Below are 11,253 nucleotides of genomic sequence, written 5' to 3'. Positions count from 1 at the left end.
TCATTATTAACACAGAGCACTTGAGTCTGACCCCCTATTCTATCCTCATTTAGCTTTTTCAGATGGAAAGTTACATTTACAAATTGCCGGAACCAGTTTCTATAATATGCATATTGGTGGCTTTTGTCTCTTTTATAAACCATTTCAAATTGATTATTCAGTTTCTGTACATGTTTGGCAGAAGAAAATATATTTAAATCCGTAATCTTGGTAATGGTTGAAGATTGTTTTATTTTTTCTACTGCATTAATTATTCATTTAAAATATAATTTTAAAATGATCACCTGAAATTAAAACAAGCTCCAGCCCTGACTCGAAGTATCTCCAAGACCTCAGATGGCCTGCCACTGTTATTGTGATACAGGCCATCTGAGGACACGGTGCTGACTTCCTGTGGAGCTCAGTGTGTGTCTCTGGCTTGACGCCGCTCCGTGTGCGGATCTGAGGATGTGAGGTGGTTCTGATGAGAGAAGGGCGACAGAGGCGCTGCTCCCTGTCAGACATTAGCGTGCTGTGGACACCTCAGGGTGCTCATGAGTGTGGATGTGATGCTGCACCCCCGTTGTGTTCAATAATTCCGCAGTGCTACACACTCTGTCTCCCAGCGGTGATCCTTCCAATCAATACACACTGTGCGGGCTACGCCATCTGCTGGTGATGTACGACCCTGCAGAGACACAGATCAACATGGACCCCCTGAGGGGCTCAGGCTCCCCCACCGGAAACACACTGATAGTAACTGGGCTGTTTTCATAATGGACACACACACATATCTGAACAGATCAGTGTTGCTATTATCAATCACATGAAAAAAGCTCATAGTATTCAAAGTATTTTTGGTCCTGTAAGAATTCTCACTTTTTCCTCCAACACTTTTGGTAAGATGTTTTGTTAAGACTCATACAGATTCTTCCATATGCCTCATTTTAAAATCTTTGTAGCATGCAGTCACAACATATTTTTAATAGGAAACGTATATTCAACCCTGTTGTGCATAATATTCTTGGATAAACACCTGAACACCTGAGGCGGGAAAAGGGTCAGCATCGATACATAACACTAAGAATCACAACCCAGAGGCAAATAAAGAGGAATCGATTAAAACCCCGAAGTCTCTTTTTTGCAATTTTGACTTCTACGGCTTATAATATGTTTACAGAGTAGATCAACCTTTTATACGTCTGTAATCCTTAAGGTGTTTCCTCACCACACCAGAAGAAATATGAAGATTTCATACTCAGAGGAAACATGACAGAGCTTTAAGGGTTCTTTGTGCCAAAAAAAAGACAATTATGCCTTAATTTGATGATCTGGGACAGGACACTTTGTAATGTGGGACACTAGAATTAAGTTTTTAAAAAGCCTCAAGCGCAGTGATGTATACATGCCAATATTACAAATGTCTAAAAAGCATTATGAAAAACTGAATAAGAAAAAATGCATATTGTTATAAAGTCATATTAACATATAAAAGTCATTTTAATATAAAGAACCATCAAATAATGAAACTATAATATCCATTTAAAACGTTCTACTACATCTGTATTACACCAACATATCAGAAACAGTTTATTCATTATTAATCCGCCATTCTATTGGGGAAACTCAGTGAAGAGTGAGAGACCATCATCATCGACCAGCCCGTTGTCTTCTCCAAAATGGCCCCAGAACAAAGGACAGACCCGTCTGTGCTTTTAGGATCATCTTTGTCCTAGAGAGCAAACTGATCATTTGCTAGTTAACTAACCAGAACATCAGTGTAAGTAACTAAATTAATTTCACCAGAATGAGCCGGACACTTGTAGGCGCTTATCAAAATGTCTAGAAATGTCCTGCCCAATCAGAATGAGCCGGACACTTCTAGGCACTTATCATTGAGGCAAAATGTCTAGAAATGTCCCACTCTTGGTGTTAGGAAAATACAATACTTGGGACACTTCTAGGGACTTATCATAGTAGCAAAATGCCTAGAAATGTCCCGACCAATCAGAATGAGCCGGACACTTGTAGGCACTTAACATTATAGCAAAAATGCCTAGAAATGTCCTGACCAATCAGAATGAGCCAGACACTTGTAGGCACTTATCAGTGAGGCAAAATACCTAGAAATGTCCCACTCTTGGTGTTAGGGATGTACAATACATGGGACACTTGTAGGCAATTAAGAGAACTTAAATGATTTAAAACACATTTTAAAACAACTTAATACACATTTTGTTGCTTGAATCATCACTAACATAATTTGATAACAATTAGGATCATTATCTTATTTAAAACAGATTTATATCCTAACAACACAACCTTATGTCATTGACCTTGACAATTCCAAGGGGGGAGCTTCTGATTGACACTTTCCCCGCCCCTTTCTGTGACATCACCCCCATAAGTGATTTCCGTCACATGCTAAACCTGAATAAAACCCTGTTGACTAGATTTAGTTGGAACAGGAATAAACATGAGGCCATTCATTCATTAAGTAAAAAACACAAACTGAGATTAACAGAGACTATAAGAGGACAGATAGGTTGTTAGAGCACATATTCAGAGCAGAGGAGGAAGTCATACACATACATTTGTACATCTAGAGAGGAGACTCATTGGCTCACCTAAACGTAATTCTAACCCTAAGACCAAGTCTAAACCCTGAAACACCCCTTTAAAAGAGGGTGAGAAAGTAGGTGAGAATGAGGACCCTCTCTTTATCTCTCTCTCTCTCTCTCTCTCTTAACGGTTGATGTCGATATTTAATATGATTTAAACCAGTCTAAGTTCGTTTATACAAGGGAAACTATATGTCTGTTAATAAGTATCAAAAGTGTGTGTATGTACATATATGTAAAATTAAACAATGTTTATGAGACAAATAATATATTACATGACCTTTTTAAAGGGCCAGATTCTTCACATTTAAATAAAATTTGATTTATGATTTAACAATCCAGCTGATGGGATCTTATTATTCATGCAGTATAGATACAACGAGGTTATAGTAATAAAGGTGATATTCATCTTTGGTTATTTTTTCTAACTGGATATAACTGAATACTCAGTTCACATGACGTAATCATGGTGGCAGTATATACATGTCTTCTTCTACAGAGATACCACCAATATACACTTTCTTATATAAAATGGGAGTTAAGCCAATCGGTTGTAGACTTGGATAGTGAACAGTGCTATTCACTCTGTTGAAAACAAATTCACCAGTTGAATAGTAATATTAAAAATGTACTAATATTAAAAATTATATAAAATGTTGGTTATTCAAAATTCAAAATGTTTCAGTGAAATCACAATCATGTGTGTTTCTTACGTGATTTGAAAATATATTTTTTAGCATAGTAATAGTTAACAAAGTAACCAGAGTGACTCCGTCCTTGGTGGTGTGACGTGTCGACAAATTGTGTACAGTAAAATGTTACAGAACTAGAAAATCGTGGTCGGAAACATTCCCAGAATCACAGACCTTTCAGAATGTCGACAATGAATGGAATCTGTCAGTGAGAAAACCTGTTTATTCAGAGAAGTATATATTAAGCATTCCTTTTTTTACCCTTGCTTTCTTGTATCCACACACGGTATACAGTAGTAGGCCACAGTGCATTGTAGGAATTGAAGCATTGCAATTACGGTGAAGTGCTTAGGGGGGCAGTGTTGAGCTTGAACTCAGCCAAAATAATATGATCACATTTCCAATATTACCTTTATATGTGAAACTGTTTGTAAAACAGTATCCTTCCCCCTGTCAGGACAATAAGCTTTAGTGTTGGTCAGTCAGTATTACATGGACGGAAACAGGCAAATAATAAACTGTGTTTCGACCCAAAATAACCAGTATACATCCAATACATGCCAAGTATGTAACCAGTATGTACAGTAAAGTAGTCTTCTGTTACACTGACATAAATAACCTGTATGATTTACTTGATGACATCCTCATAACAAGTACTTTTTAAGTAAATGTTACTGCTGTAATATCAAGTACAACTTACATGCCAGTATAGAGCTCAATAAAAAAAACTTCACACTAAGCTTAACATCTCTGAAAATGTTGAGTAAAGTTAGTTCAGTATATTATATATTAAGTTATAATTATCTAAATTGATTAAGTCATACAACACTTTTCTGAAGATTGTTACAATGAAAAAACAATGAGAATGATACAATGGAACATGAACAGAGAAAATACCAAGATAAAATGGGTGAATTATAAAAATATAGAAATAGTCAGGGTAAATGAGAGCCTATGCCATAATTACTGAAAACTTTCATACAATAACATTTAAAAAAAGGTGTTTAAACCAGCTGGTGACTTTAAAGCAGCACAGGGGATCATTTCTCTTGATTCCCACTGTGCCAGTGTATCTGAAAACTCTCCCTGACATTTCCAGCAGTGCCAGTGTCACAGAGGACCTGAATCTGCGGCCTCTGAGGACAGACTCCTCGGTATGCTCAGGAGAGATTGTTCTCATGGCAGCCGCGTCTTTCAGGACTTAGGAGTCTTTGTCTGGCCATCAACAAAAGCCCTTGGATTACTGGAGAGGCAGGCTGCACAGTGCAGCTGCGTGCGTGTACGGGCAGGTCAGAGGAATGACTGGAGCTCTGGTGGGCTAAGCAGCTCGAAAAAATGCAGTTTGGTGAGATTGCACGCTCAGGAGGGAGAGGAGGGGAGGAGAGGGGAGAGTAGGGGGACAGGTGCTGAGAGCATGGAGGGAAGCTAAATGAACCCTTCAAAACAGCATACAAACTGTGTGAAATGACATGATCTGTATGTTTTTTATCATATCTACAACAGAATAAGATATTGATTAAAGCAAAAGCTTCCACAATCACACATTGAATTATCTGACCCCACTACACAGACACACACACACACACAGGCCTACCTGTACCTGAGAAGCACATTCCATTTTGCAGGTCAACAACAACACAGAGGGATTACTGGGACCGCCTCCCTGCATTCAGCCAATCTGAACCGATGGGGGGCGGTCATAGGGAAGCCACTCCACCTATCTGCACTCACCTGAGACTTTACCTGGCGGCGCTCAGAGCCAGCCTCCCATTACCTTTCCAATACAATCCATTAGTGAAGCGCATTGTGTCCCAGCAGCAGCCAAGGCGTGTATGTGTGTGTTTGGCTCCAAAGACTCAAGACAAAGACCAGGAATCATGGCCGTGGCGAATTTCCACTACATCACTCGGATGAGCAGTGGCTTTAAGGTCTACATTTTAGAGGGTAAGTCCAATAATGACTTTTCTTTTATTGTCTTATTTTGCTTTATTACTGTGGATACTTGTACTTGTTCTGTAGATCAGTGTGGGATTGAATCCCTACTATTAATATATCTCACATTTGATTGTTAGTGATATATATGAGTAATGTAGGTATTTTCGTACCATCCTTGCAATTTTAAGTTTGTGCTTGTCTACTTCTATGTAAGTACACTCGAAAAAGTGGAGTAATTACACTTGAATGTGTAAACACACTTTGACAAAAAAGCCAGTTCAAATTCTGATTAAAATATTGGTGTTCTTTTTAGTGACATCTCCTTTTGTTCTACGATATCTATGATTATACAGTTAGAAATTCATATGATCAGGTGACTGTTATAGAAAACATACTTAAACAATAATGTTCATCTTTTAAAATATAACAATCCTGAATATATTCAGCTTCGTCATAAAGAAAAGATAAGTATATATGAGGACATCAACTAAGCATTAGGCCTCTCTAGACATAAATACTCATTCAGGACTAAATTGTGATCCTATAAATTATGTTGTGTCTTATTACCAGGCTGTGTTTCTGTTCCATGTCTTGTAAAATAAGACTAAACGCAACAAAGCAGAAGGTCAGGCTGCGTATGCACACTGCTAATAAGGAAGAAATATCTACGCCTGAGGCATTAGAAAATCAGCATAGGTGTGGTTAGAACACCCCCCCCTCCTCCTCCTCAGTGGCACCCTGTGTGAAGGAGCAGCACACAGGTGTTGAACTGCTGTAAGGAAATGGGTATTGGAGCGAGCAGCTAAAGACACTGTTGACAACTTTTTCCTTTGTATTATAATTCACAGCTGATCACCCACTGTTTCAGCTCTCTAAAGTGGGAGGTGTCGGTGTGAGAAGATGTTAATCCAGCATTGAATGGACGATTTGAATTTAAATGACTCCTCAAATCGATGTGGATTCTCAGGTGTGAACTGAGCATACAGTCAAACGATGCTGATGCCTCTACATCTCCAGACAGTGCTCAGTGTTTGGACTGTATGCACGACTGTTTTGAACATGTGTGTGTGTGTTGATGTGAGGCAGAGGCCACAACTGGTTTGGGTAATTCCCATTGTTGTGCGTAGAAGGTGAAAGACCAACATTTGTATAAAAAGAAACAGTGCTTGTGAGACCAACTTTGTGGCCTAGATTGTCACTCATTCAGCCCATCGCTGACATCACCAGCTTCTTTTTCGATGTGTTTCAACTTGTGCACTTGGAAGAATCCACAGTGTGTCTTTGTGTGTTCACCTCGATGGACCTTTCACAGACGGGTGCCGCCCAAATCAAGGTCAATCTGTGAGCCTAAAGCCATTAGATGTGCTGCATCTCATGATAACAATACGTTCCTGCTGTGCCCATTCGTCCATGTGATAGGGCTGAATGCCAACATTATGCAGAAAAACAATGTTTACCGTTAGCAGTGAATCAGCTGTGCTGCTTTGTAACCTTCACTGATCAGGTAAATCGAGTTCTACAGCTTAACGGAGTTTACAATTAACGGTGACAAAAATATTTTCCCATGAAAAGCAGTCATGCAAGTTGATGTCCTGTCACAACAAGCAGTTACTCATCCCTGAGTGTCACACACCGTCATCAATGTAGTAAATTCATCAGTGCCAGTAAACGACTGATTTAAAAAAAAAAGATGAAAGTATTAAATTGTTCTACCTGTGGTAATGGTTGTGTTTGTATGTATCTTATTCTAATCCTGCACTCTCCTTTTGTTTATCAGGTCAGCCCCACCTTAGAAGTGAAGACAGGTACAGACACATGGCGAATGACCGGGTTCGAGGCCCAACAGTGTATCCAGTCAAACGCAAGCGCAGCCATGAGAGAGGTCTCACACTGGAGGAAAGGTCGGTGAATGTGGCTTATTTCTGATCATATTTCAATACTGAGAAATAATGCTGATCAGAAACAATTCCTGTGAATGAGATGTGACCTTTCTCTGATGATCTACTTTTCCAGGCGGGAGAGAGTGCTCAGCAGAAACAGTGGCAAAGTGGCCCAGAGAACCGCGCCAGCACCGGCCGTGTTTAACAGCCCACAGAGCCCCACATCCACCTGGAGTCCGACGCCCAGCCCCCTGCCCGCCCACATGTACTACGCCCCCATCATGGACGAGCCTCTCGCCCTCATCAAGAAACCAAGAAAAGACCCAGAAAACACAGAGGAGAAGTCTCCAAGCAGCACCGCCACTCAAATCCAGGTAATTCATCGGGAAAATCTGTGTCTGCTTGTGTCCTCAAAACAGCCGTGTGATATTTCTAAGGGAAAAAGGATGCTTGGTCTGTCAGGGCCCTGTGAAGAGTGGGTTTTACTGTATGACCCTTTGTGTAGCTGCAGGCTACCCACAGCAGTGGTACATCTCCCCAATCTGCAGTCAGTGAATCCATAACTCCACAGTCATTCCCCTTTGCAAGTGGAAGGCGCGCAGGCCTCAGCTTGTCCGAGCTATGCTATCCAGCCGGATTCAGGGAGAAAATGTGAGCAATGGAGGGAGGAATGTCATCAACAAGACCAAACAGACAGCTCCTCTTTGACCTGTTTATGCCGCCACACTGGGAGTGATCTCACCCTCATGGCCAAAACCAACCAGTTGAATTGGTTTTTTTAAAATTCATTTTCCCATTCGTTTTCAAACTGAACTCGGTGTGTTGTTTTTCCTGAACGTGCACAGTCAGGTTTAGCAAGCTAAGTTTGTTGGATGAAAAAAAAGAAAAAAGAAAGCTTATTGTTTTCCTATGATTAGAACAAAATTTGATTAATAACCCATCTCTTTTATTTGTCTTATCAGATGCGTCCCTCTGTGATCACTTGTGTGTCTTCATTAAGAAACCCCTCCGGCAGATCTGAGGTCCACAGGAGCCACACATCAGGTCAGTCTCACGCCCTTTCGAAAGAGCTCCTGCTCCAGACGGTCACTCCCTCATCGTCACACACATCCGCTCACTTTCACTGACTCACTGAGGCGTGTGTTTGACGCTCTGTCGTTTATCCTCTCTCCTCCAGGTGCTTCCAAGAGCAGCTACGATCACGTGGTCGAGGAGCATTTCCAGAGGAGCCTGGGCATGAACTACCAGAAGGCCCGCTCCCAGCAGCTCTCCATCAGCGTGTCCGTGGACGACCACTTCGCCAAGGCCTTGGGAGACAAGTGGCTGCAGATCAAATCCAAGTCTTCCTCCTGCTCCTCCACACCTCCCAGCAGTCCGAGTGTCACCCACTCCCCAGCCCACAGCCACAGCCCCAATCAGTCCCGCAAAGAGTCGGCCAGCAGCTCATCGCCAACCTCCAGCCGCTGGTCCGTCAACTAGAGCAAATATGACCCATGACACCGGGAGGAAAGTGGACTTTCAACATTTCACTGCGTGCAGCTCTGCTTCTCGAGCGATGGAAAAGCCCGAGCTAGTCTAGAGAGGGCAGGCTAACAGATGCAGGGGCGCTAGTGCAACCTTGGGCCTGTGTGTCCAAATGCTTAAGACACTCTGACAGATGTAGCATGAAGCCTTTTTGTTTTGTTACATTTTGATCCTCTGCTTGTCGATAGCGTCTCAATACCTGAGATACTTTAGATGGTGATGTGGGGTGATTGAAAAATCAGCCAATTAATCCTTTACATTTCTTTGTGTCATTGTTTAAATGCCACAGTTTCATTGTATTATATTTATATTCTGATACACGTGGGCTCCTTATAGTCTGAATGACTAATGCTTCAATGACCTATCTGCCGTATAATTTCATGATTGTAAGCTGTACATAAAGCAAAGACTTTTTAAAAGACCGTAAACAATAAAAATCTCAAAAATATTTTTAATTTGTTTGTCGTTCGTAAATGCATATTTGTACAGTGTCATCTGATTAAACTGCCAAAAGAAACATTGGAAAACGAGAGAAAACTTTATAATAATTGTAAGAATTATTCACAAAACCCTTACACTTTGTTCGGAACTAGGCTTGTGGTGCACCAGACAGACTTTGAGCAGTGAGTCAGTGTGTGTCTGCAAAACGTCCGGTGCAGACATTGCATTTTACACAGAGTTGTGAAGGAGAAATTAAATGGATGCATGAGTAACACGTTTGGGACTTTTTCCCGTATACGTTTGAGGGAAAGAGAGGCTGCGTGTCCCAGCAGGCACCAGGCCTTGTGCTCTGACATTCCTGTCTCCTGAGAATATGACTCTGTAAGATCCTACAGATCCAGTTTGGCAAGGGATAGGAGGGGGGGAAGTGGGGAAGGAAGGGTTGGGCCACCGTTTGAACGAGCATGAGAACCAGCCATGCTCTTCAGTTACTTATTTACAAGTTCAGTCTTGTCTAACTCAAAAATATGATGTGCGAAATATTTTTGGGGATTTCAAAACTTTCAAAGTACAGAGTTTGTCAAATAAGTGGTTAACTGCCTGAATGTTCTTACAAGCTCAACTTCTTTGGATGACAGTTCGAGGACATCGAGGGGGAGAATTAGGCAAATAAAGATGTTTTAACTTTAAAAATAATCAAGGTAAGGCATTAAAAATGACAAACTAATGTCAGTGGATGGTTTAAGATGAGAGGAAACCCCTCAAACTCCATTGTAAAGTAACATGAAGTTCAAATCAAACGCATGTTGCAGCAAACCCATACATATAAAAGCAAATGGTGATCAATCTAGTAATTATTAATGTTTCCCTGATTAAACAGGTATTTCCACATGGAGTGTATTTCTGGCATGTGTAACCTCCAGAGAGACATTGGGGCCACCTAGAGGCTGTGACTGATTAATGGTCTCATTTAAAGCACAACAACTCTAAGCTCAGGTCTGAAGGTGAACTTGGTAAAAATAAATACATTTGTATTTGTATTTTGAACTGAGAACCATAAGAAACAAAGACAGAGAGAAATAGGGGGCGAAAATACCAGAAGGAGACGACAACAGGTTCATTCACAAGCTTTGAATTCTACTTCAGAGACAGTTTTGTGTGTTTTTCTTGTGTTAAAAGTTGTTTGTTGATTGCTGAACAAAATATTTTATGATAACTATATGAGTCTATGTTAATAATTATTTAGCACCAGATAAATGAGTGTTTATATATATATATATATATATGTATATATACACTTTGTATTTGCCATGTAATATGTACGTAGTAAAAAAACCTGCTCAGCTCTTGTGCATAAGTTTTAAATACCAGTTGGAGTATGCGGCACACAACATGACCATGAGAATGTGAAGAGGAAAACTTCTCATGCTGCTAAAAAACAGGAGCTCGCTGTCGTTTGAGACAACAGTTAATTACAATTCCCGAATACCTCGAATGCAACACAAAACAACATTTAACTCGGCTTTACTGTAGCAGTAGTAATTAGAGTTTGCATCACAAAGCAGAGGATTGGCCGAGCCCTCTGGGAAAGTGGATGCCCTTTGTCTCTTGTGTCGAAAGTAAAGTCACTGTCAACACACAAAATGGCATTTAGTAAATAATCAAAAGAACAGTTCTAATCTCATGAATGGAACGATTGGGTCGACTGGTTGTGACGGCCTCCGAAATCTAACACACTGCGCCCGAGCCCATAGGCCGCAGGTCAGTGAGGCCCTGCTCCTATTGGTTTGGTCCCAAATTCCAGTAAGGCTCAAGTTACCAGGACTGCTACGCTACCGCCTGTCTATCAGGCAGGTTTTCCGGTTTCTCAAGAATTAGCTCCTATGCAGCCAGAACATGGTGCAACTGTGCAGGGTGAGCAAGAATGTGTATCTTACGTTAGCAGAATAAATTACATTCACACATTAACTATTATTTTCGAATCTTTCCTCCTGGAATTTTTCATAGAGAACCACATCTCATTTCCTTGTTTCCCTGTCAAGTTTACATTACTGTTACATGTTTACATCTTCTGTTACAGTCGTAGTACAGTAATTCGTCTATGTCTATTTCTGTTGTGGTAAATTACTTGCGTTTTTTATTTGCACATGGAGCTGGGAAAAACACCATTTTGCTCTGCCA

General features: G+C 40.7%; 1 protein-coding gene across 1 annotated transcript; it reads left to right on the top strand.

Annotated features, from left to right (window-relative positions):
- Nucleotides 1-4,989: 4,989 nt before the first annotated feature.
- On the top strand, nt 4,990-9,079 carry vgll4l (vestigial like 4 like). Its single transcript, XM_062380226.1, has 5 exons — nt 4,990-5,236; nt 7,005-7,128; nt 7,241-7,481; nt 8,070-8,151; nt 8,285-9,079. The coding sequence occupies exons 1-5, from the start codon at nt 5,125-5,127 to the stop codon at nt 8,584-8,586; spliced, it is 861 nt and encodes a 286-aa protein (XP_062236210.1). The 5' UTR covers nt 4,990-5,124; the 3' UTR covers nt 8,587-9,079.
- The last annotated feature ends 2,174 nt before the right edge of the window (nt 9,080-11,253 follow it).

Source organism: Platichthys flesus, chromosome 3 (genome assembly GCF_949316205.1).
Source record: "Platichthys flesus chromosome 3, fPlaFle2.1, whole genome shotgun sequence".
Classification (NCBI taxonomy): domain Eukaryota; kingdom Metazoa; phylum Chordata; class Actinopteri; order Pleuronectiformes; family Pleuronectidae; genus Platichthys; species Platichthys flesus.
This window is presented reverse-complemented; position numbering and strand designations above follow the sequence as displayed.

What these genes read in the sequence shown, in the direction of transcription:
- vgll4l (XM_062380226.1), top strand. Translation starts at nt 5,125, where the DNA reads ATGTGTGTGTTTGGCTCCAAAGACTCAAGACAAAGACCAGGAATCATG. An exon ending in GCACCGCCACTCAAATCCAG is followed by an intron (nt 7,482 to 8,069) that starts GTAATTCATCGG and finishes TTGTCTTATCAG; the next exon opens with ATGCGTCCCTCTGTGATCAC. An exon ending in CCACAGGAGCCACACATCAG is followed by an intron (nt 8,152 to 8,284) that starts GTCAGTCTCACG and finishes TCTCTCCTCCAG; the next exon opens with GTGCTTCCAAGAGCAGCTAC.